Consider the following 27,746-nt stretch of genomic DNA (forward strand, 5'->3'; position numbering starts at 1 on the left):
AATAATATTGTTGTTCATTTTTTTGACCACAGTACCCTTCCTGTAATATTTTACCAATCGATAATTGCCTTAATGTTGGATGTAAGCATAGTTTGGGCTGTGTTTCACCCATTCTCTACTCCCTTAACAGACGCAACTGCCGGTGCACTTTCAGTCACTTAATTGAACTGACAACAAAATAAAGAAACACAAAATATATTCATACACGAGCCAACAACAGCCAACTACACTCTCATGCGCGGATGCAGATGTCACTCACAAGGCCAGGCGGCACGGTGGTCGACTGGTTAGCACGCCTCACAGTTCAGAGGTTGTGGGTTCGATCCCGGCTCCGGCCTCCCTGTCTGGAGTTTACATGTTCTTCCCGTGCCTGCGTGGGTTTTCTCCGGGTACTCCAGTTTCCTCCCACATTCCAAAAACATGCATGGTAAGCTGATTGGACTCTCTAAATTGCCTCTAGGTGTGATTGTGAGTGTGGATGTTTGTCTCTGCGTGCCCTGCGATTGGCTGGCAACCAATTCAGGGTGTCCCCTGCCTATTCCCCAAAGACAGCTGGGATAGGCTCGCCCCGCGACCCTTGTGAGGAGAAGCGGTATCGATGGATGGATGGATATATATATATATATATATAGATGACCCCTGCTCACTTTGCAGCCAAACTTAGAGCAGAGTCACTGTCGCAAAGACAGACTTTTATGTAGTTTTACTTTAACAAGTTGCTCGATGGCTCCTTGGAGAAATCCCAAATAATTTGCGCACTTTGCAAAGCCAAAGTGAAATACTGTACCATAGTCATTAGTCAGAGGGGATCAAGCCTTTTCGGCTGCTGGTCCTTCCATTTGGAATGACCTCCAATTGGATGTTAGGCAAGCCCCCTCTCTCTCCACTTTTAATACCCGGTTAAAGACACATTTCTATTCTCTGGCTTTTGACCCGACCTGAAATTTTCGGCTCTTTTCCAGTGTCTATTGTATATAGTGTTTTATGTTAATTTATTGATTCCACTCATTGTATTGTGGCTATTTTGTTGTTTGTATGTAAAGTGCTTTGTTACAGCTCTAGCTGTTATGAAATGCGCTATACAAATAAAATTGTATTGTATTGTATATTGTGTTGTCTTTGGTGTATCGTTCAACTGTTGCATTTTACGGGAAACGAATTGTATTCAAGGTCTAAAGAGAGCTAGTAGAACAATCCTTGAATCAAAATATACATTAAAAAAATTTCCACATTAATTTAAACATTTTCCTCAAGTAAATATCGTTTCCAAGCTTTGCAAAATAAATTGTAATTGAAAAATACGATTAATCACGATCAGTTCTGGAAAATATATAAAACTCAATAAATCGGTAGACTACTTGGTTCCAAAAATAGCTAATACACGTAGCAATCGAATTTGGTCAATTGTGTGGAATTGATTGGTGAGCAATTGTGTTGTGAAGCAGTTGAGTCAAAATGTAGCTGGCTTGCAATCAGTAGAGGTGGAAATTTATCCAATTCCTCCTCGAGATAATACCATCGTTATTTTTGTTCATGCTGGGTTTTGAAAAAAAACATGTAGTCTCCATGTAGGGTGACCAGTAGCCATTTTATCCAAAGCCCTTCAGCGTGATCAAGGGATTTCAGTGATGGAAGGTGAAAAAAAACACCAATTTATAACTGTTTGTCATATGGAATGCAATAGCGCACTTTGAGAGGTATATATAGCCAGGCTTTGTACATTAATACAGGCTTAAACTCAGCAACTCAGCATTATTAAACACGACAGATTCATATATGAGCTGGATCAAAATTCAAGGCAAGCAAGAGCTATTCCTTAGGCACGCAATTTGATTGACAATATGAGTTAGTAATGCCGTGGTGCCATACATATAATAGTGTTTTCCATGGATATTTGGCCACTCATTTACACGGTGGATATTACAGAGGTGACAGTAATTGAGATGAGATAGGAAGAGTGAGAGAGGTGTGGTGTGATAAGACAAACCTCAAGGTTAGTTGGATTTTGGAGATGAAAACCACAATCACCAGTGCCCTCTTAATGTATCGTATTACTCCCCTTTCTACTATACATCATACAACAGAACCTGTAAAGTTGAGTGCCCCTTGAGTTTGTAGAATTTTCAATATTGCCAGAAAAGGTCCACCTCAGAAGTCTCAAAAAACACGCAGACTTGGATATCAGCGTTGCCTACCTCACGAGACCTCAGTCCACCAGGCATTAAAGGATTGGCAGTGCATGTGTGTTACTGTGTTTTGCTTTTTCTAGGGCTTCAGAAGAATGTATGAAGAGAACATACCAAACAATGAACGATATGTAACGTCAACTCTCATTCGACCCCACCTTTCCTTTGCTCATTTCTCCTCCTCCTCTTACGAAATTGTGCACCTAATGCTTTTGACTGTTTCTTCTCCAAATGAACAGTAAATTTGGAGAGGAATGACCCCTAAACCCACCATCTCTTCTCTTCTACTTATGGATAGCAAAGCAACTCCACAAGGGGGCACACATTCCCCATTCAAAGGCCAATGTTTACAACTCAAAATGCCAAAAGAAAACACCCTTTCACATAGCGTTTTTATGAAAACGCTAAACTGTGTAGCCGCACATATTGCACATACCAAAAACCGCCACTGCTCCATAGTATCACAACGGTTGTCACTTTTAAGGCTATTTCACTTGACCATGGTTAAGTTCTTTTTACACTTGTTTGACACTTAAGAATGTTCTAAAATTAGATGAATGACCCAACTACAACCACCTAAAGAAAATCTCCCAATTTATGTAGCTTACTTGTGTACCTTAAGGGTCCGTTTCACTATAACATGCCCTTGATGTCCTCATCAAAATCATTCATTCATCAAGAAAATTTAACAGAATAATGAAACTCTGAGGTATTGCTATATGTGGCTAATCATTTTCACACATATCAGTACAATGAGAAGTCTGAATTAAAAACAAAACAGATACCTTTTCAGACCAAGTAGTGTACACATCCGGGACAGGTTTGGAGGTGGACAGCCACCTCAGAGGCACCACTATAGAGATTTCTACATTGACCAACTGGGTCAAGGCGTCTTCCTGCAGCACTTCATCTTCATCTGATTGAATGGACTTTCACACCATTTATACTAACATTGTGTAGCATCACATGATGTGTTCAATGTTGTCCACTGCAACCATTGCAGCCTGGTCTTCCTGGAAGGTGGATTCCCCCATCTGCGGCCCCTCCTCAAGTTTTCCTCATAATTCCATGTTTTTTGTTTTGTTTTTCCTTGCCCTCCTGGGGGCTTAGATCAGGAGATGTCGTTAATATTTGTCAACTGTGGGCATGTGAAGCCCTTTGAGGCTTTTCTGTGATTAAGGGCTAAATACGTAAATAAAATTGACTTGACTTGACATAAGAAGCCAATATAATCAATTAAAAGAAAAGCTAATTCAAAATATCTAGTTATTAGAAAACCTAGAACAAATGTTAAATCTTCACTAACCTCTGTATTCCAGGATGTTACTCATTAGCTGATATAATCACAAACGCCACCTTCAAGAAGAGATTTTTTTTGTCTTTTGAACATGCAGTCAAAAAAACAACACACACACACAAAACAGAACAAAGGGTTAGGCCACTTTAACAGATTGCCAAGATGTCCTGACCTTCCGTGCCATGTGCCGCATCAAAGAAATGATCACTTAATGAAAATAAAGTCAGAATGACAAAGGCATGTGGGGTTCACCGCCCAACATGAGTATTTTGGTGTATTTAGTTGGTTGCTAATGTGGGTGTGAGAGTTTAAGTGGGATTAGTGTTTTGTTTCATTTTTTTCAAATTTTTTATGATACGTGCATGCGTACTGTGGTTTAGGAATCTGTACAGTGTGCAAGGGGGAAATTTGCACTGAACATGTGACATTAATGTGTCTGCTTTATTCTTTGTTTGGTTGGTTGTTGTTTTTTTTTACTGAATTTATTATTATCATGGTTTCTTTTTATTAGTATTTATTCATATTATTGTTTTATTTTATTGTTAGTATGCCTCATTCTTCTTATATTTTGTATGTGTGTTGTGTAAGTGCAAGTGTTTTGTGTTCCACCTTTGTGGACCCCAGGAAGATTAGCTATTGTATATTGCATAGGGCTAATGAGAATCCAACAAACAATAAGCAATAAACAACCATAAACAGCCTCCCAATCAAGACCACTCTTAAATAGATTCAATATGAACCAGATATTAAAACTATTGAAGTCTGAATTGGATGATAGAAATGGATTTCATTTGAGGCAATAACTGCCAATCTTGTAGTGGTAGCAGTAGTAGTAGTAGTAGTAGTAGTACATTGTTTATTCTATCGTCAATCATCTAGTACAATCCATAATATACACACTATACAACAATTAACAGTCAAATCTTCATGAAACATCCTTACGTACGCAAGCCAAACAAAAATCCATTAGGAAGAATCAGTAGGAGCCGACTAGCTAACAAACCAACAAATGCAATTAATTTTCCCCATTTAAGAATTTGTTCTTTACTGAAGTCGTGTTCTAATGAGAGACATTCCATTTGTAGTAATACATCTTTAGTACATGAGCCAAAACCACATTCTGCCTGGAAAGAAGCCCGCTTTTGTGTTACCATTATCTACGTTGGGAGTGTGTGAAACAGTGGTGTCCTGTTTACCTGCACCAAATGTGTGACCAATTGGCCATGTGCGTGCCCTGTCCACCAGAGACAGTTTTACAGGGTGGCAAGGGGTGGCAGCTGCCACCTTTACCAAATGCCTTGACCTTCCAGTCGCCACCCTTACCATTGGCAATGAATCCATCAGTCAATGCGAAGTTCAAAATTTTATTATAAATGTTCCTTTCATTGTCTCCATAGTGAGTAATGTAATGGTCAAATGGTCTGTCAAGTGTGCCATATGCGAGAAAGTGGTTAGAAGTAGTATTTTTAGATATTGGGGGTTTATTGAGACGCATCTGCAGCGCTATTTAGCTTACATTGAAGCATGCTGCCTTGCTATAGTAAACAAGATCTTGAAAACAATGTATAGTAATATATGTAAAGTCTTCCAAAATCGACGGGAGGCATTATGACAGTAAAGTCCCCCCCTTATTTATAACAAAGCACACACTGAGTGTATGGACGTTGTGACACGCCAAAACACTAAGAGCGCGCGCAGGCACTCCGTCTCTCTCTCCTTCTCTTTCTCCCTGCTGCTCATTGCCACAATTGCGATCAAATGGTGTGTTGAAGAACTCATAAATTGAAGTACTTATAGTAACAGAATGTGACATGTTTGTCTCAAGTGACACCTCCACCCCACAGCAACACATAACAATAAAATATCCATTACCCAGCTCATTACAATACAATGTTACAGTGCTTAAAAAAAAGTTCTTCTAACCTTTGAGGGGCTTTTTTCAGTTTCAGATTGCATACCACATTTTTATTTTGTTGATTAATTTAGTGCTTTTACATACTACTAGTGAAGCAAAGCAAAATGGTTTTGGTCTTTGGATAAATAATGGTTACATAAAAGCTAAATAAAATAGATCACTAGTTTTTAAAAACCATCTAAATTTTTAATCTCAGTTTTTAATTTAGATCTTTTTCCTAATTTGTCATCACTATTTCACGATTTCACTATTTTATGCATTACATTTTTTTTAATCTATTAAAAGAGTGAAGTATGGTTACAAATTTTTCTTTTTGTTTTACATACTTTCATAGTATTCCAAGTACAAGTATGCATAGTGTATACAGTAGTTGTTGGTTTCACTTTAAAAATGCACTAAACATTTACAGAAAAAAATGTTAAGGCCACAGTATTACACCATTATTTATAATCATGCCAGGAATGCGGGTACAAGCTGCAAAGTTTAATACAAGTTGAATGTTTTATCATCTGAATTGTCTGTATTATTAATTTGTACATACCTTAAATAATTCAGACTGTAATCAAATGATGGTTATATAAGAACAGCAGTGTGCTGGAGCGATATGCTGTAATTTCCAGGATCCAATTAGTCAACTAATTGCAACTACTATCGGTGACTAGTCGACTCGCAGAATAATCGTTTGTGGCAGCCCTAGTTGAGAATTGTTATTGAATAGCCCATACAGACTAAGATAATAATCTTATTCACGTGACACACATAAAACTAGCCAGAGAATGCAGTAAATGAAATGAATTAGAAATGTGTGGGGGGCGGGGGTGGGGGGGGTGGGGTGGGGGTGGCGGCTGGGGGGTTGGGGGGGCGTGTGTGCGTGTGTGCGCGAGTGTGTGCCTTTGCGTGCATGTGGCGGGGGTTATAACATCCGCCCTCCCAACTCAACTTCCTTCCACCTCCTCGCCACCCCAGGTAAAACTGTCTAGAATCGCCAGTGGTGTCATCCGCGCGTATAGCTCATTACAAAGAAATGACTCTACACTATGTTACAACATGCTGTCCGTTCACTGTGCACTCTCACTCGCTACTAGTTAAGTCTCCACCCATGTGATGTAAATCTGAGCCAGCGCTCAACAAACAGCGGCCCCGATTTGCTCAGCGGGGCTAAGCCACTTTAACAGATTGCCAAGATGTCCTGACCTTCCGTGCCATGTGCTGGCATCCAAGAAACACGGCTGGAAACAATACAGACATCTGTAAAGCCATTTGTAAATGCTAAATCCAGATAAATGCATAACTTCCCCACTCCACAAAAAATAAAATTTGCAATTTGTTTGCAACATTTACAGATCGCCAGGCATTGGCCAGCTGTCAAGTGCTATTCACTTGCTATTCATCAGAAGTGCAAGTACCTTGATTATGTATTCAGAGACCGTTGTTTCATAGACTTAAGCTTTATATTTACATACCTGTATGCTAAACCGGCGATTCCCTTTGTTCAGGTGTGTCGTGGAAAAAGATCACATTTCACTCAATTGGTCCTCAACTTATTTATTTACAAATAATGTATCTCTTTTCATTTGTCTATGTCAGCAACGTATAATGACAGGCAGAACAATTAAATTATCTTTTAATGACAGAAGGTAGAAATGTTTAACAGGCCCAGATTTCACATTGAGTCAACTGTTGAGTAAACTAAGACAGGATCTTTCTTATTCCAGTATGTATCCAGGTCTTTTTGTATCATTTTTGTTTGGTGGTGTGCTGTAGAGTTTTTGTATGAGGGAGTGTGAGAGTCATAAGACCATATTTAACACACCTACTCCCCATTCACACATGACAACAATGACATGTAACACTAGCAAGTTATATGACACAGGGCAGGGAAATGGCTAATTTTGACATTTTCATATCGTGATGTACTCACTTTTGTTGCCAGCTGTTTATACGTACATTCATGGCTGTGTGTTGAGTTACTTTGAGGGGTCAGCAAATTTACAGTTATACAGTACAAGTTGCATGCAGACTCCAACAGCTCAACCTTATTTAGGATTAATCAGAGGCATTTTATTTGGTGGCAGGTGATGTGTGATGACTCCCATTTCACATGACTTGGAAAGTGATGCATTGATTTTGAACACAGCCACATCCCCAGTTAAAAGAGCTCGTGCATCCTTGTAAATTCAGTCACATTATTTCAGTTGTTTGTTTTTACTTCCCCTCTCGAAACATTTATTTTTTTTCCACTTCAGTTTAGTTGTGCAGATTATAGGTCACATTAGTGGTCTCACAAAATCCTGGCATTTGAACAGGGATGTCTTGAGTTTTTATGTCCATGGGACACACTACATTTAAAAATGAGACAACTAAAAAAAAAAATCCCTTGTTTTCTCTGTTTTGTACAAGCAAACACTGAAAAACGAATTACTGCTTTTAAAAGTCTTGGCCACTCCTTTATACAAACAATATTTTGGAGCCTGAAATTGCACATATCACAGGTTTTCTCCATTGGTTTGGCACATTTCTTGAAGCAGAAATGACATTGTCAAACAACAAATCCCCAAACCACTTTGCAATTGTTCACAAGCGAATACCTTTTCTCATTGATTTCATCAAATTGCAAATTGTCTTAGTATATTTCTCAAATGTCTCAGTGCATCATTGCAAATGGTTATGTACAGGTAGCTTACGCAATGAGCCCAGGTTTAGCACATTTTCCAAATATATACATCTTGCTGGTCTAAATTATATGTTGATTCTCAGTCTTATGGTTGTTCTCTCCAAAACATGATTTCATTGTATAAGTTATCTTATGCGAAGTGGTCTGTTCAGTTGTCAAAATTAGTCAAGAACATAAACCATTTACGAATTCTCCGGAACATTTGATAAATGTTCATGAAATGGAGCTGCTACCACCACACTCACCTATCCTGAATCCGATTGAGGATTTTTTTTCCCGCTTGGAGGTGTAGAGTGTATCCCTCCTCCATGCAATGGATGCTGCGTGCGAGGACATCAAAGGGGATGGTTGAGACATTTACGCTGTTTTTTTACCCTCGTTACATCGCAACAGAAAATGTTCGCTGCAATGTGGATGAAAATATATGGCCAAACTGAGAGCAGCGCGTGCATGGCCAGGAGATGAAGGGTGATGACAGCAACCAGTGGAAGTGTTACTGTTGTTGTGAAACTTAACAGCACTGTAGGCTAGATGTATATTTTCTTTTTTTTTGTTTTTGTTTTTATATTTCTTACATGTACAAAATACTGTATACGTTCTCTTTTTATGTATTCTACATTAATGTATGGAAGTTCAAGTTACTCTGTGAAGAAAAATGGTTACAATTTCCTGACGTCAAAATTTTGGAGGCTGCTCTTACTGTGAAGCCTGCTAAAACAAAAAAACAAAAAGAAAAAACAACAAGCAGCATTGACCAGCATGGTTTTGTTGTGTTTTTGTGTTGGTCTTGCTGGTGTTACCAGTAAGAGCAAAACATCAGTTGCAGCAAAACAAAACAGCCAGGATTCAAACCGTCGAAGCCTTGTTGACTGGGCAATCAGCTCTACTGAGTCAAAGCCATCTAGCAAGACCAACATGCTGTTTTTGCCCTGCCGGTAGCTGGTGACACCAGCAAGACCAGCTGGCCCCTACCCTCACTATCTCCTGGCTGGACCCCAGCAACATGCAAGTCTTGCTCGGCGGCTGTGACTCTATGCGAGTCGGCGCATAGAACAGGTTTCCCAGTGACCGAACATTCAGCATCTCAGCTGTTTTGTTTTGCTTCTGTTTTGCTCAACACGAAAACATAACAAAACCATGCTGTTTTTTTCTTAGCAGGGAAATAGTAATAATTGCATTCTGATAGCTAAACTTCTGCCATAGGGAAAAAACATCTAATCATTTTGACTTGCAATACTTACACAATGTCAAAGTGACGATGATTTGGGTGGAAATGAGAGAGAAATGTAGTTTTGACACATAATAAACTGTTTGGGTAGAAATATGAGCTTATGCAGGTGTTTAAGCGTGTTGTGCTGAACCATCAAGGTTATACTTTATTTGGCAAAAGCACAAAGTTAATGCACCAAAGACGAACCAAAGCAATTGAGAAGGATCTTTACAGGTTTGGTGGTACTGGCTCCTTATATGAGAAAGGGATCTAGTTTGAAGCATGTGTGAACCATTTTCAGAGAGATATGAGCTGTTGTTAATGAGCTGTATTGTTGCGCAGAAATGTAAGACTTTTTGGCCACATGATCTTTTAGTTTTAAGAATGTCATTTCTGTTCCAAGAAATTAGCCAACCAATGGAGAAAAACTAAAAAAAAAAAGGTTCACAAAGTGAACAGGGCCACAAAGTAGATGTTGTGAATGATGTTTTTCCGTCCAAGCACTGAAAAAGGCACACATTCAAATGCTGAGCAGACACTCTGCAGGGCGGGAGGGGGTAATTAAAAATACCTTTGTTGGTGTGAGCTTTCCAAACTGATTCTTAGATAGATAGATAGATAGATAGATGGATAGATAGATAGATAGATAGATAGATGGATGATGGATGGATGGATGGATGGATGGATGGATGGATGGATGGATGGATGGATGGATGGATGGATGGATGGATGGATGGATGGATGGATGCATGGATAGATAGATAGATAGATAGATGGATAGATAGATAGAGAGATAGATAGATAGATAGATAGATAGATAGATAGATAGATAGATAGATAGATAGATAGATAGATAGATAGATAGATAGACGGACAGACAAAAAGACAGACCCTTTTTGCCAATGATGCAGATGTTCCTCGCCAATTTTTGTTTCTCTTTTTTGTAGCTTGACTATATTTATGTGTTCTCCGGTGTGGTCTCCTATTTATTTCCCCGCCCTCCCCCCAATTGGCTTGTATCGCAGTGTCAAGAGGATATTTGAATATGTCACTGTAAGAGGGGCATTGGTGTAAATAATCAAATGAATGATGGCCTAATTCCATTTAGCTGCTAGACTTGTTCACTTGCGTGGTCTTTTTCTTGAGCCTTTGCACAATGCAAGTGTCTCAACTGAGTGGGTAGATCGGGGCCATTACTAATATTACCACTTGGCCTTCTCCCATCCGACAACAGTCAGAAAATGTCTGAAAGAGAATAGTATCATTTTCAAATTCATTTCACCAAACATGTCTAAAGATATTTCATTTTTGCTATGTTTGAATTTTGCAATAAAAAAATTCAGTAATTAACTTTAAATTGACATTTTATGAGATCAGGGCACTTGTTGCTCCCATTGATGCTTAAGCCATTTTTTTTTTACACTTTCAAGGGAAACCGATTCTACCGTTCAGAATTCTGATAGACCTGGAAACCTGGAAATTTGTGCGTGTAACCACCAAAAACGCATGACTCGTTGATTTCTGAGAGTAGCCCTAATTCACAGGGTGTGGAGTTTTCATGAGAAATGAATTACATAGAGATCCATTTGGAAACGATGTCACACTTTCAATGTGAAATTATTAAGATGTGTGGAACCGGATCCTATGACTAAAATCACACTCCAAAAATATTTTTGATGCAATGAAAAAGCCAAATAAGACTCAATAAAAACGAAAATAGTAAGTACTCACCGCTTTTAACCGAACGTACGACAGGTAGAACAAAAAGTTACAAAATTCCCACGAATACTTATCGCCGTTGTGCGCATGCGTGCGCAAGCGCACTGGGCACTGGACTTTCTACTTTCTACAGCTTCTAGAGTGCGCAGGAGGTCTTTGGGGGAATGCGGTCATGGCGAGATTTGACAGGGAATGCTCTCTTTTAAGAGTTGCCTCACCCAGAGTGTGTACATGCATGAAAGTGCCTAAGTGACACACTCAAAGCGTAAGTTTGAATTCATATGTTCTTTGCGCCGCCACTAGTCTAAATATTGCATTCTGATTAATATTGTGTTTGTAGAATATGAATTAAGCAGCAATATCCACCCATTTTTAACCCACCTCAGGGGGCGGCCACTTTGCTCCTTGCTGTCAACTGAAAATGACATCACAGTTGCTTTGGGGTCAGGTAGCGACCAAACACGGCTCACCTGTTTTCTGGGTTCGATCATGTGACGTTCGCACGCTGAGCCCTTCGGCACTGTGATGTTATTTTCAGTGGACAACAAATGGCAAAATGGACACCTCCTGAGATGGCTAAAAGTGGGTTGATTTTGCTGCTTAATTCATATTCCACAAACGCCATTATTCCAATAATACCGTGTTTAGACTAACAGGGCTGCATAGAGCATTTTAAAATTTTTGACTTGACTTTCTCTTCAAAGCAGTTATTACTAGTCTCAATCCAAGCACTAAAAATACATCAAAATGCTTAGTCTATCATGATTGTTTCTAGAGTTACACTCCCTTCTCATGCAATGGACTATTCCATCATTTCTAATGAACATTGTAGACTTGATTGAAGGCAAAGGGTAGAAAAAGAAACTTGTTGGCGCGTTGTGAGGAAAACGACGCAGAATTACTGCAGTGGTGCGGAGAAGAGGAGAAGGTGGGAGAAAAACATTTTTGATCAAAACTACAAAAGGTTTTAACTTTTTGCACGGTGACGCCAATATGCATAATAGACAACAGTAAGAGCCAGATTCTCTTGCCAGGTGCAGTAGCACTGACTTCAGTATCAGCTGAGGAGGATGCAGTAGAGATGAAGTGGAGAGTCACAAGAGCAGCGCTTTTCATCACAAAGATGTATTAAAGCAGTCCAAAAGGTAAAATACAGTGGAACCTTGGTTTAGGAATTCAATTTGCTATGTGACTCTGTTCACAAAGCAAATAGAGGTAGTGTGGCGATTTATCCGTTTCAGACCTTGAACCAAGTTATATGTACCTTATTTTTATTGATGAAGTGTGTCATCTTATCCTTATTTAACAGGGTCGCAGGGGGGTGCTGGAGCCTATCCCAGCTGATTTTAGGCGAAAGGCGGACTACACCTGGAACTGGCCGCCAGTCAGTTGCAGGGCACACACAGACACCGTCACGGAGCGGGAACCGATCCCACGCTTCCCACACAAAAGTGAAGCGAGTGTACCACTACACCATCAGCGACCCTTTTGTTGATGATGTGTGGTTAAAAATAAACACTGTTCAACAGTGGTCCCGTCCCGGCCTACGGAACAGTTTGGATAGGCCCGCATTGGGCCGCACAGATGAAACAATAATAAACTTACAGTACTTTCAGTTTATTTATTATCCAAGGCTGAAAAATATGTACATTATTTATTTTGAAAAGTGGGATCAGATTCTCTGTGTTACATTCATCAATGACATACTCTTGACACAAGTCAAGATTCTAATTGTCTTGATCGCCTAACACTAATATTACCCACAAGCTAGCAAAATGAGTACAAAAACAGACCTATTTGGAAAGTTTCTTTGCAACGGGCAAAAGGCTCAGTGATGAGATAACACAAGAGCCTACTGTATGACAGAGAAGAAAAAGAAAGTTTCATTTCACAGACAATACCAGGAAACTTAGTTGAAATATGGGTTTACTGCGACAGGTGATTCCCACCCACTAAGCCGCTCTGCACAATAAGCTGCTAGTACAGGTACATAAAAATACACAGTTGATTTGTGTTTATTGTTGTAGCATTTTATTAGACAGCCCTAAAACCACCCATGGCCACACCCCCACCCCGAATTTGGTTAGCGGCGGCCCTGGTCTCACCCTTTTTGCATACGATTCTGTTTAGTTTAACTTGGCTGCAGCTAGCCAAAAATGTCCGCCTCATCCCACAACAGTTTTACAATATTAATACGGTATTAGTATTATTACGACAACTTGTATATGTATGTTAGTGTGTAAATGCAGAGCTGGGCATTATACAAAAAATGGTGTGTCCGTTATTCGTCATCTGTCTGCAGCGTAGGTACCTTTCTGCCATCCGTCATTCGCCTTTTTTTTCCGGGGGGAAAAAATAATACCCTCTATAGGCCAATCCGCCTCTAATTTTAATCGGCTGTCCGTGAGTCCGGCTAGTCCGAATAAACTTTCACTGAAATTCCCCCTGCTGGACGATATTTGAACAGAAATAGTGACTCACTGCGCTTTGGAAGCCTCTTCACAGCATGGTCCCTCACTCAAATCTGTCCCCCAAGAAACACCAACTCACTATTTTCCTTGCCGCACTCGCCGCGGCCATCGAAGCCTCGTCGCGATGGACGAATGACGGACTGCAGACGAATGGCGGACTAAATAAAGGGGTTTCCGTCTATTCTTAATCCGTCTATTTAAATTTTTTTCCTGTCATTCATCAACCATCAGCAAAACGGGCGTCCGTCAGTGACGGATAGACGGACCGTTCTGTCACATAGACGGAATGCCCAGCTCTGTGTAAATGCACGTTAATTGTCCACTGTCGGGCTGGACCAAGTAGTAATCGCCCACTTATCATTTTAAACAGGCTTCCGTTAGCTCTTCCAATTAGGATAAACTATTACTACTCAAGCTAACAGGCTTCCGGGGCGCTCCTTGGCCGGTGGGTGTGCAATGGGCTTGTCCGCAGTGTCATCTCCTCACATTAAATAATGGCTGTTCTGTAAACTGTTGTATCCAATGAAGTTGCATTTTTGGAGAGGAATAGGCTAAGTAAGCCGAATAAGTAATTCACAGTTTCACTGGATAACCACTTACTGTATTTGAACGATAAGGTGCTCAAGTGAGTTACTCGACCACACCAGCAGAAAATCAGGAAAACTGAAATAGTGAAAAACAGTTTCAAGTTATATCTCCACTGTTCATTACCACATACTTCTTGGTCTTTGCACACATTTTCAGAAATTACCTTCACTCGTTTATAATGTATTCTCAAACATCTCTGAATTCACTCGTGTTGATTATTGTATTTATCAATTACAGTAAAAAGTAGAGAGGATTGACTTGTTAGTCTGATAACAATCCTCAAGAAGGTTTTTAAGGACTTAATCTAGCTCGGCAAATAGGATAATTTTCTCAAATTCTTTTCTTTTTTTTAATTGATGAGAAATGGATGTGGAGGCCCCTGCGACTGGGTTTGTCTGCATTTGTGCTCCCAAAAGACCAAATAAGCCTCCGGATTGTAGTTGGACTTCCCATCAGGTAAGCACTCTATGCAAGCCTGTGCGGTCCACCGTGACGGGATTACCCCTCCCGAGAACATAAGGATAGAAACCCACTGGACTTCATTCTGTTTGTTCAATTCACCTGTAGGGCTTCCACCCGGCGCTAGGACCCAGGGTGCGCGATTCTCATCTCCAGCTGCTGCAGACCGAAAGCTCGGGCAATGAGCGAAGATCGCGAGGACAAGCAACAACAACAACAAAAAAAAACATTTTGGGGTGAAACACCACTTCTCTTAATTCTTAGCGGAGAAGCAACCCCGGCGGGACCACCGGCTCGGAAGCTCCCTCCCTCCCCTCGGACTACGGCTCGCTTGTTGCGCCGTGTGCACACGCAGGCTTTGCGGCTGCACACAGCTCGGAGCGCCAAGGTAAGAAGACAGCGCAATAGCGTGCGATTACTAATAACAAAGGCGTTACGGGTAGGGGAGGTGGGCGCACACTGCACAAGGAGATCGAGGACGAGTCCAAACTCTGCCAAACTTTGACCTGCATGTGTTTTCATTGTCGTCGTCCCCCGGTTTTTATCTTCTCCCCAGCGACGTCTCGCTGCTATCCCGCGGCATTGTGTGTTAAGGGCTCACACACACGAGCAAGTTGGGATGACACGGCATGTGCCTGCAAAGGCGAATGCGAATGCTTTGGGAGGTACGCGGTTACCCAAACTACACGAGAAGTGATGCATTCAGGTGCCGAGCTTTTTTGGACATCATGTGGACGAGCGATGCATTATTAACCCCAGCGAACAGGAACATCAACCTCCCTTCCCGATGTATTTAATGACTTGAGCTAAAATGGATACCCAGTTGCCCTGCTCCAGGTGAACTTAGACGGGACATCCTCGTTTGGTGAAGCCATGGCGGCCTAAAATAGTCTCACAAGAAGGGAAAAGAGGGGGGGGGACTTTGAAGCCGAGTGTCTTGTCCCTAAAACACACACATAGGCCCTAAGCGATAGACAACATCAACGCTGAATTGCAATATTTTTTGTTATTATTTTTTGGGGCACTTCTGACGTCGTCACCCGATGCCGAGTCACAGGTCGCCCAAGCCCCAGAATGGGCTCTCACTACCGGGAAGAGTGCTGCCGCTTGCCCCAGTCGGGGGCGGTGGAGCTCTCGATCCGTGATGTGTTTGTGTGTGTGGCACTGGCACTCCCGACGCTTCCATCGTGCTCCGTTTTTCTTTCTCCGTCGCCCCCCGTTTGTGGTTTATAAATGTCCCTTTCTATTTGTTTTATCATAAAAGCGGAGGTTGCCATGTTCACATTGGGCAATCTGTCAGCGATGTGGCCGCCTGTGCGCAGCCATTACTGGGCGAATGACGAAGGGCATGTCGGAGAGGCTCCCACATGCCGATGATCCACGCAGCCAAATAGTTTCAGTCCGGACCGCTGGCTTGAGCGTTGCCCCCCACCCGTCACCAACTGCACCGCCTCGACACCAGGCTGGATGCGAAAACAAAACAAGCCCCCGAACACCTATCACCTCCTCGTGTCTGTATTTGTCTCGTTCCTCACTAGCACAAGTGTTGAGAAAAGTAGGAAATGCCTTGAAGAAGCTGATCCAGGCCTTTGGTTTAATACGACAATTGGACTAATTACAGCGAGGGCTGCTTAACTACCGAGACAAAATGTGATTATGGAGGGAGATGAGTGCATGGTCATATTATAGTACAACGTATAATGATTGTCTTCAGTATGTGTGTGTGTGTTTTTTTGAAGACACGCATCTTGCTAGTGCAAGTTTTCTTTCCAGGTGTGTGTTGCTGACTTGATGTCACAAGCAAAATGCACACAAACAAATGGGCCAGGTTGAAAATGAAGTATTTTCAAAGATTATATTTCTTACTTTTGACCTTTAATATAAGGGTATCATGTTTGTCACACAGCTCTGAGGTACGATACGAGGTTTGAATCACTCATCAGTGTTCAAGACATGGTATGAGCCTGAATTTCAAAAAGAAAACAATTCAAATTATGCAATTAGACACAGATGATGAATCCCATTTTGAAATCCCCTGCGCTTCAGTGTGGCCTCACCCTCTAATTTTTGTTTTTAGCAATTAAAATAAACCACGAACACTTACCGCAAAACACTTTAATGTAATTTCAAACTCACACGTGGTGCAAACTCTTTGTAAATTCCACTTACAACCCAGGCTAAACTTACTGAACCTCCTAACCAACATAAAAAGCTTATCTTTCAATCAAGATGTATCACTTAACGTACTTTCTAGACACCACACTTATTTAGGCAGGGCTTTGTGACATCTTATGGCAAGAAAAATAAAAGAGGAACACTGGGATCACTGTATATGTGACTGTTTTTTTCTGAATGGTTGAATTGCCCTGGTCATAACAGTGGTAAGCATGTCTGCCAGACACTTTTGAGGTTTGGGGTTTGAATCTAGGCTAGGGGCTTCACATGTGGAGTTTGTATGTTCCCCCTGTGCTTGTGTGGGTTTTCTCTGGGTACTCTGGCTTCCTCCCACGTTCCCAAAACTTGCATTTTTATCATGATTGTAACTCTGAATTGTCTATATATGAGTGTGAGTTGTTTGTATACTTGCAGCAGGGGTATGCTGCAGCTCAATATATCAATGAAATAACTTAAAACGGGCTCATAATCATATTTGTCATGTTTTTGCACAGTTTTCGCATGGCCCTTGAAGGACTTAAGTAAAAATGGAAATAGACCTTTAAGAAATTACCACATTTTAATCAAAATTGTCAACCCTCCAAAAATCGATGACGGCCCTATTTGGGATCCGACTAAGTTTGGGAAAGGCTGATTAATGTAGATCTTTTTCAATCCCAGATAAATCAGTTCTGAACCTTTCTAATCTATTCCCAACATTTACCTAATTCATTTTCAGATGTATCATTGTGACAATTCGGGCTGTGCGATATGGAAAAAAAATTCACGTCTTGATATTTTTTCCAGATATCTTGTTAATGAAACGATAACGATATTATTATGAGTTCGGAGAAAACTACGATTTTTTTTTTTTTTTCAACAAAGAGCAAGTGCCGTTTTTTTTTTCATTATTTGAATTTACCGGCAGCCATCAACATTAACAGTCAGCACTAAATTATAAATAATTAAATTCACATTATACTACAACTGTGCTTTAATGGTAAGTAACAATTTTGTGCTACAACAGAAGTGTTTGTTGTGTTTGCATGTGTGCATGTGTTAACTACATCAACGCGTGTTGTTCTATACCAATTTGTCCATGCATATGGCTTGACATGGCGTCTTAGCTTTTTACTTGCTAAGGCCCCCAGCACAGGACATAATAATGTGTCTAAAGCCAACGTAGTCTGGGGAAAAAACAACAACAATAGTTGGCCACTTACCCGATGTGTGGACTCCCAGCGATGTGAATGTGCCAGCCTGGATTGCGTGTTTGAGGCTCCCCATACAAGACTTTTTTAATATAAAGAAAGCTATAGTTGCAGTCAAGGAAGTTGCACGTTGCTACAGAAACACAACGTGAGTGATAATCATGAGAAAATTGTGGATATTTAGAAAGGCGAGACTCCTACTCAATTGAATTGACAGAGGAAGCGCGGACTGCTCATACGTTTTTACCGGCACAAGCTTTGCTGTTTTATCCACTACTATAAGTTAAATTTAAATAATGGTCATGTAATGTTGTTAAACGCAATATATGTGCACAGTAGATACTATATTTTATTGCTGGAATGCAAACGGCTGTCTCGGAACTCTTGTTGACCCGGACGTTGATTTCTCGTGTGTGTGCCGTCTAGCAGCGACTGCATCTGTCTCCCTCCTGCTCTCCCTCCTTCCCACCGCAAGATGGTTGTCATTGGCTGGTTTTAGTTGTCTATCAACACCAAACCTGAAAGCAGGCATGCGGTTGGTTGGACTGACTTTACCCGCAACGCAAATGTGGCAAGGTCACGTGGCTCATCTCGTCCTTATTTCAATGTTAATATCTTCAATGTTCATATCTTGATTCCGATAGAATAACGATATATCACCCACCCTGAGTGACAATTTAACTACGAGACAAAGCGAAACAAAGCGCAACAACTAAGGAACGTTATGCACAACATTGCGGTACAATTGTAGAAGCTAAAACGAGGGTACATGACCAGTATATTCATGATATATTATGATAAGTACCAATGATTATTTCACATTTCACGTCTTTACACTGCATTATTTAAGGCTTTCAGAGAAAATATGACTTGATAATTAGTTGATGTATTAAAGTACTACAGTTTAACTCAAAATATTTGGGGTAAAAAGCAAGAATGTGTTGATTTTGTGATATTTATTAATGAAATTTGTACTGTTCTGATTGGGCCAGCGTCTGTAAGGTACGTGGTGGCCTGACACAGTGCCAACTGGTCCAGGGCCACCGGGCCACTGTTAATGTCGGACCCTGCTAAAAGATTTAATCCAAAGCTGTATCTTCCATTACAAATATAACCGTGCTCTGTTTTGATTGACACTGGGAGAGATGTTAATTTAACAATATGTTGTGCTTGTAGTTTGCAGTTGTGTAGAATTGGGTTGCATCTTACTAATACAAGGCTACTACCCCTGGGAAACACAGAAATATCGGCAACTAAACCACTGCAAATTACAACCACAATAATAAATAGTACATATTAGGGGTGTAACGGGACGCTAAAATCACATTTCGGTTGGGTTTCTTGAAACTTCCGTTTGGTATATTTTGGCTACAAAAAAAGATTAAAAAAAAAAAAGTATTTATTTTGAAAAGATGACAAGTAAACGGTACATTTTTTGGAAAAAATAAATAAAAGCGAACCAATTGGGTGATATTCTAAAAAATTACAACACAATAATAAATACACTAACAATAAAGATCTCTTAAGCCTATGACACATCCAAGTATTCAAGTTAAAGACAAGTTGTCATTACAGTACATGTATACACTTTTTGTGCTGAAAAAATAACAACAACTTACAACTATTGCTAACTATATTAAAACTATTTTTACAATGAAAAAAATACAGTAAACTTAAAAAATCTTTATGTAATTGTATACACTTTTTAGGCATTGAAATCTTTGCTTGTTCAACAGCATATGATAAATCTCGCTATTTAAGTTTGAAGTTTTGGGCTAAAAAGACTGCTTTCTTCCTCGTCGAAGAAACATTCACAGTCGGATAATGCCGTTTTAAGTGCGTTATTATGTTAGACGTGCTACCTGCAACATAGGCGCCAATCTCCACGGAGCAATGTCGTCACAAAACTTTGGGACTTCTACACGTACCTTTCTCCATCAGCGATTTTAACAGGAAAGCCAAAATGTTCCCAAACTGGAGACCGCAGTGACCATTGAGCTGTGGCTTGTTTGCGTATGCCATAATAATGCCATTTATCCATGCATTTATGATTTATCACGGCTTCTGGCGTACTTGCTCCTCATCTGTGCCCCTACTCTCCTACGCATGCAACACTCAATAGCGTCCGTGTGAAAACTCACCTAGTCGCGCCTAAACTCGCGCTAATAAAAACTGATCAGAAATGGTACGTAAGTGGATCGAACCGAACATGCCGTACCAAAGCGTATTAATACACCCGCGTATACCGTTACACCCCTAGTACATATTGTGCCGTTATCTAAATGGGTGATGGTGATTGTTCTGTTATGTTGAGGCTTTTGCTCAGCAGATGGAAAATTATTCTATACAAGAACATGTACTTTGTGCAAATGACTGCACATTAACTAATGATAAAGAAAAAGATATTGTGATTTTGTTTCCAAAAGCCCTTTGACAAAATGTATACTCGATGTGTAAAAAAACAGATTTCAGCCACCTAATAAAAGTTGACAGGATACCCATTTTGAGACCGGAATTTTGGGAGCGAAGTTAAATGATGGACAAGAACTGTGATGGACAACAGATGCATGTTCCATGATGCTCATGTTTGCATGTTGGTACACTTACAAGTCTTGAAAAAAATATTTTAAGTTGGAATTTGGGGTCTGTGATATTACACAGCTCAGTTTGATGAACAAACAAATATAGTAGACACAAGTGGGATTTTTACCAAGCAAACACTTAAAGTAAATTGCTTGTGGTTGACAGCACGGGGTAGAAAATGTATGAATGTTTATGTATTAAGCGTCGTCATTTATTCAAGGCCTTCAAGACTTTGAGGTCCGTAACCAAAACTGTTCCCAAATAGTGGGCTATGTTTTAATAGTCATTGTTAAGATGGCACATGTGTTCTTAATCATGTTGTTATTTATTGTAAACTTGTGTTAAGACATAGTATATCGTCTCTTACCTGTGAAAAACACGTATGTCCAATTTTGCATTTTTTTTTCACGTTAATACGATGTCTGTAATGCGGAAACACCATTAATGTAAAAATTGACATTGAAGTGTTTTTCACAGGAGAGCGACGATATATTTTTTTATCCATCCATCGATCTCCTACAGTGCCGGTCCTCATTAGGGTCACGCCTGAGCTGTGGTCTATCCCACCTGATTTTGGGTATGAGGCGGTTTACACCCTAGACTGGTCGCCAGTCAATCACAGGGCACTAATCGACAAACATTCACGCTCACAGTCACACCTTTGGTCAAGTTAGTCTTAAATACTGTAAATTTAACATGCATGCTTTGGGTGGGATGAAATATGGATTAAGAAAACTCAACCAAAGCACAGGGAGATGATGCTAACTCCACAGAGGAAGGCCATCCCAGAACCTTAGAACTGTAAGGCAGCTGTACGAACCACATCGCCAGGCTGCAATGGTATCATTTCATTGTATCCAAATTTCTGATTTAAGTCCAGAGCTGAAAAAATAAAGTAAACCTTGCTCCAAATAAACACTATAACCGTCACGGCAGAGCCCAGTTGGATTTCTGTAAACTCTCAGCAGTGACATCAAATGGCTATTTACGTGCTATTAGATTGGAACACCTCCATGAAAGCGCACATGTGCTCTTTCCTTCCTCTCAGCACACTTGCTTCCTCATCTTCACCAACGAACCCAAAATTCTCCTACACTGTTTCCTCGTTTTACTACATTTCCCCTTTGGCCACCTGTCAAAACTTTTAACTTTAAAGTGACAGTTTATGACTTGGTGACATGCTCACATAAAGGCTTTCTCCCCCCCCCAATTCAATCGCACCACCAACACCACCGCCGTTACGCTGTGGTCGCGATCCCCCCTCGTGCCTCCTGAAGCGGTCGTTGCGCCGCGGTGCATGCCGGTACCTGTAGTCACCATCCCTCCCTGCTTCTCCAGCGTCTAATCCTGGGCGTGGATAGTGGAGCACTACATTTCCCATAGGCTTTCTCCCCTTTCGCTCGCTTTCTCGCTCCCACCAGACTGGAGATACGGAACGGACAGTCTTGACGACCCCCCCCTCCCCTTCTCCCTCCCTCACCACCCCCCCTCCCCGGACTTTGAGAACCGAAAACCGTCGAGGTTAGTGAAGCGCCGCGGACCGCCAGAGGCCGGAGAGGCAGCCGCGGAACGGAGCCGTCCGCCGTGCGACGTTCACGCTCCATCCGGGTGAGCGGGCTGTTCGTGTCATTGGACATCTTTTATGTGGCGACTCGGAAGGGGAGAGAGGAAAAATAAGGTGGAGGGGGTGGTGTGTGTGTGTGTGTGTGTGTGTGTGTGTGTGTGTGTGTGTGTGTGTGTGTGTGTGCGCGTGCGCGCGCGTGTGTGTGCGGGGTGTGTGTGTGTGTGTGTGTGTGCGTGTGTGTTGGGGGGCGGTTGTGGTAGCAGGCGGTTTCGTGGGGTCGGGGTCCGCGTACGGAAGCCTCGCAAGTGGCGAGAGAGGACGGGACACCCGCCGCTGCTCCCGACGCTCGCTAGGTCGACTGAGGATAAATAACAGCAGCTCGACTCTTCGTGCGAGTCGGCGGGGGAACCTCAGTCGCGGTCGCCACTGCCCGGCCGCGGAGTTGTCGGGTTCCGTCTTCTCTTCTCCTCCTTCCTTCGTGACAGCGGTGACCGCTCCGGAACACAAGCTTGCTTGCGCATTAACTTGTGTCGCCCACCCCCCGTGTGTGACTTTATCCTTTATCCCCCTTGGCTTTGATATTGATTTTGTGCAGACACGCGTTTGGGGTATTGAGGAGTTTTTGTTGTTGCTTTCGTTAATGTGGCTTCGAGATGAGCTGTTTTGGAGGAGGTGGAGGGGGAGGCGGCCACGGACCCCCCTTTTACTGCCACTATCTCCATGTCGGTGCTGTCCTCATCAGACTTGTGAGTGATGTTCGCGGCATTAGGAGGGTTTGACTGCACTTGGCCGCGCTTTCGTCCTTCGTGCTGGACAGTGAAAGCCGAAAGTAGTAGCTGCGCGATGCATTCACCATAAACTGCACCGCTCCGTGTGTGCATGTGTTGGCCCACATAGAGAGAGGACAACTAAGCCACGAATGCACCGTCCACTGGAGATGGTGTCTTGTGAACAACCCCCCCCCCCCCCGCTCCGTTATTGACTGACCCTAAGATGATCCTTCTTACCCCGAAAATGATTTCCTGACTCGTCTTCTCGTGTAGAACTGTTCTCTGAACTCATCTGTACTTGCGGTTTTCTGACTTGTGGTGCTCTTTATCCATGTGTCTTGTAATGCAGTGTTTTCCAACCTTTATTGAGCCAAGGCACACATTTTACATTAGACTAAATCTTATAACCACACCACCAAGATTAGATTAATTCTTAATTACAATTAGAATTAAAATTAATTCTGATTACATTATTATTATTTTTTTTATTATAACGCAGATTAATTATGTACCTTGTGCCATCTCGTGTAAGAGCATTCATGTTTTTTACTGGCTCAAACTGAGGCAGAGGTTGTACCATTGTGGACATTAGCATGGCTCAGACAAACACTTTCAGTGAAGTATTGCGTGCTTTTTTTGCATGTGTACTTAATTGTTCTTCAACGTTTTGCTTTAATGAAAGAACTCGTGGCCACCTCGACCTTGAGAAATATTCGCTTATTTTATGTGACTTCTCTGAAAAAGCCCAAAACAAAAGGTGTAGCGCGCATTTAATTCCCTGAGAAATTAGATGTGCTTGGTTACAAAAGATACAAGATTTACCCATTTTAAAATCCACAGAATCACCAGATAAAATTGCGTCTCATTTCTTCTTCTTTGACAGTTTTAGGGGAGACATCCATCTGTTTCTGGTACATCACCGCCCCATCACTGCGACGTAATACTGCAATTGCAAGTTAAAAATAACACCCAACTAGTACAGCGCTGGTCAGATGACAGTTTTCCTGCCAGACCTTCGAGAGCCGCCGGTGGCCCGAAATTAGTCGGAGGTGACCACCTTCAAACTTTATACGCAAAAACGTGGTATTTAATTGTTCTGTTGTTCCATGTTGCTGACGTAGACCGTTGAATTTGTAGTAATTAAATAACACGCCTGCACACCTGATGATCTCCCACGGCTTCTCACCAGTTGAAAAATTACTGTTCTAACGTGCTTGCTTGCAATTTGCAATCCTGCTTAACACGTATCTGTTCACTTTACATGCAAGGCTTCATCAGTGCAGAGAACCTTGAGGCTACCTGTTTGTCACCATTTAATAGAGCACAGAAATATAGCCCAAAAAAACCTTGTTTTTAAAGTGAACAAGCAATTTCATCCAGCCCTGCCCAGATTGTGAATAATGGTGTGGAGTATGTCTGTATGTCAGTATGAGGACAAAAAAGAGATTTCATTGTCCTTTATAAATCTAGATCGTTTCAGTAATCCCCATCACGAGTCAGTCAAAACATATGTAAATGACACACATTTTGAGACTGGACTTTTGAACATGCAATTTCGATTTACACAGGGATTGAAGACCACAAGAATTCCCTTTTTGTGTGCGACAACAGCAACAAAAATGGATAAAAGTACAGAGTGGTTTTCTCTTTTCTACATGGATAGATGACTTTGATGTCCGGAGAGTATATCGTTTTTGGCCTTAGAGGCAATCTAGTAGAAAGAAAATGTTCTCATTCTGAATCAAACATTTCATATATGGTCATGAATTGTTTTTTTTTCTTTGCAGCCTATTGTTGTATTTAAATACAATCTGTCATCAGACTGACTCAGCTACCCTTTGAGGCATGTTGTGTTAAAGAAACACCTATGCAGGTATGCATTGTTTTTTTATTACGGCTGGATTACTGTATGTGAGTAGCTTATTAAAAATGGCTTGCTCTTTTCTTTATTACCTAGGTGGATTCTTCACTAATGAATGTAGGGGATGGAGACACGGTGAGCAGAGAGATCAGTGGTCCAAATAAAGCGTCCATGAGCATGGTGGGAAATCCTCCCCAAACGCTGCCCCTCGAGTTTCGAGGCGATGTTACCCTTGGTCAGCAAAACAAGACCACTCCGACAACAGACTGTAAGACAGCGAGAGCCTGCCCGGACACCAGTAATTACAACCACAGCCCGGAGCTTTCTCCACCCCGGCAGCTCAACAATGAACCAATGTCAAGCTCAGCCCCCGCCGGCGCTGAGAAGAGGACAGACAAAAGAGTGGTAGAGGCCGCTAAAATCAAGGCCGATGGCGCGGGGGCCTTCCCCACTCCTCAGCGGTCGAGTGGCATAAAAGTCAGCCGGGAGGACTCGGCCAATCCCAGTCACAGCAAGAAATCACATACGCAAACACCATCTGCTCCACCTGGTTTCCAGTGCTCCTTGTTCAAACCCGCCCAGCCAGTTGCCTTCCTGCCTTCCACCGATTTCTCCTCCCCCCTTTGTAAAATCACTCTCCCACCAGCATTGGGGCAGATCGCGGCTCTCAGAGAAGCCACCACCAGCCAGTTTCCAAAAGACATTCAACCTCAAACCTCAGGTGTAGCAGGGACGCCCCTCATGCGGACCTATCACTATCCCTTCTCCATGGGCCGGATTCCGGCTTCCGAGAAAAAAGCCTCTAAACTTAAAGCGAACCATTCGTCCAGCAAGAATGCCAAATCTGCCGGGCAACATAAGTCCCTGGCCTCGGTGGTGGCTTCGCCAGCTATCGCCCTCCCACTGCAGCACCCGTCTCTGAACTCCACAACACCAACCCACTACACATTGTCGCCCACTGCTGCCATTTGTTGCGGTTCTGCACTAGCCACCATCGCCTCTCAGAGTAGACTTCTTAATCACGTGGAAAAGAGCCTCAGCTTAGACAAGATCGCCATGGGCGCTCTGAAAACAGACGAGCATAGAGTAGCGTGCTCGCTGGAGCCAAGGGACGTACCCCTGGATTTGTCAGCTAAATCGAAACGTCCAAAATGCACAAACGACCCTCCACTTTCGACGAAGGAGCCTCAAAAGAGCGAGTCAAATAAAATGGACTTTCCAAACTCAAAGAGGACTCATTCTACAACCTATGGCGCAGCTGGGCAATATCCCATTTTACCCAATACACACAGAAATGGATCCCATCAAAAGCAATCGATCCGGCCACAGAATCGCCAGGTCTCTGAACGTAAGCCGGCATGGAGCAAGGGACCTTCACAAGAGCCCATTAAAAATATCCCTGGAACATACGTAGGGGTAGCTAGTCCCATACTGGCCTCTACGCTTCGAGGCAAAGATGGAAAAGGGACTTTTGCAGATGAGTTCCAAAGTTTTGCTAAGCAAGAGTTTATATCGATAATCGACCAAGGAGAACAGGTGACCTCTGGAGGAAAGAGGCCGAAGCATGCCCAGAGTGCCAAGCACGTTAAAAACACGAGCACAGAAATCACCAAGAACTGTTCCACTAAAGGGGCCCTCATGATGGCACTGTCAAGCGCCACTAACTCGCATGTGAGGCCTGGCAAAGAAGCGGGTCCGCACACGGCTTGGCAACAGTCCTCTCATCCTCCCCACCAAGCGTCCTCGGTTCAGAGGAAACTATCACCAGGTTCCTCAACACCCAAAGGAAATGCTGAAAGTTCCAAGTTTCAGAGTCCATCCATTCCTGCGGAAGATTCATGTGAGAAACCGTCTCCGCTGTCTAACCTCGCGTCCATTGTGAAGCAGCAAAACTTTGAAACAGCCGCTCTGGCAAGTGACGCTCACGCAGTGGCAAGAAAAGACAATGTTCTGACTCTTCTCAAAGACATCCCGCCCAAACAGGCCTCTCCATATGAACCTCCAGCATACTGGTCCACGGAAAAGTGGCCTGGAGTGTTGTCTCAAGGGGGCTTGACTCCATCCAGAAAGAGGCCGGAAAGGTTGAAACCCACCGAGACCTCTGAGAATAACGCAGAAATTCGCAGCCATCAGGGAGGACACAAGCACAGTTTCTCTAAGCCCTTTGGACAGTCTCATAGCCTCAGAAGTAACGCATCAACAAATGGCAACAGGCTGGAGAGCAAACTAGCCCAAGTGTTGGAGGGGGAGGTGCTGAAAAAAGACAGCAAAGAGTCAGACGGTCCCCCAGATGAAAATCTGGGAGGTTTAGTTGCATCTGTTCTGTCGGGCCGGTCCCCGGGTCGAGGTGATGAGAAAAAAACAAACGGAACCAAAGAGGAGTCGCCTACCAAAGCTGTTAAACAGAAGAAAGTTAGTCCTAAGAAGCCCTCAAAGGAGAAGTCACTGGCTGAGTCGGCAAAGAAGACGGCGGGAGAGAAAGAAAAAGACCTCACAGCAGCTCCCCAAAAGAAGGTTAAGTATCTTTATCTTTGGGCTTGTTAACATTACATTATGCTGCTCACAAAAGGTTGGTAATGTCCCCATAACCTTTGTCCAATCGCTCAATGTTTCACTACTTTTTGCGCTACTTGCTGTTCTCAAACAAGGAGTTGGATGGCAAAAATCACAACAGGTGTTTGATGACTCGATCAGTACATTTCCTGGTTCAATTACGATTGGTGTTGAAAGTCCTTGACATCAGATTAACAGTACCTTGCCATAATGAGTAGGGATGCACCCAAAATGCATTTTGGTCTGAAAGACTTTTATTACCAAAACAACGCCGCTGGAACAGTATGTTGTGGTGACGGAGGCAAAAACCGTTTATGCCGACGTCAGACTACACGAATATAAGCCGCACACAAACGTTGTGTCTCGTAGCCGACTTCGAGTTGTCTTGACGCATCATAGCCCGTGTTGTGTGACATACTCAACGATTGGTCGTTTGGCGTCTCGGACGCTTCACGACCACCACGATGAAAGCGCCTTGCCACAGTGTGTGACGTATCCTACGGCATCCTTCGATTGGTTCTTCGGCATTGA

The 27,746-nt window shown here is 42.3% G+C and overlaps 1 protein-coding gene across 11 annotated transcripts in view; it reads left to right on the plus strand.

The window, feature by feature from the left end:
* The first annotated feature begins 14,635 nt into the window (after positions 1 to 14,635).
* The window catches only part of bcorl1 (BCL6 corepressor-like 1), a 35,934-nt gene continuing 22,823 nt past the window's right edge, over positions 14,636 to 27,746 (plus strand). For 3 of the 11 annotated variants that reach the window (XM_086023723.1, XM_086023732.1, XM_086023734.1), the window contains exons 1-3: positions 14,637 to 14,907; positions 24,589 to 24,674; positions 24,759 to 27,176. In XM_086023723.1, coding sequence (XP_085879849.1) covers positions 24,669 to 24,674; positions 24,759 to 27,176 — 2,424 coding nt within the window. In that variant the 5' untranslated portion in view covers positions 14,637 to 14,907; positions 24,589 to 24,668. The other 8 variants (XM_086023728.1, XM_086023729.1, XM_086023726.1 and 5 more) reach the window with 8 other exon arrangements.

Source organism: Filicampus tigris, chromosome 2 (assembly GCF_054856515.1).
Source record: "Filicampus tigris isolate MCC_2025a chromosome 2, RoL_Ftig_1.0, whole genome shotgun sequence".
NCBI lineage: Eukaryota > Metazoa > Chordata > Actinopteri > Syngnathiformes > Syngnathidae > Filicampus > Filicampus tigris.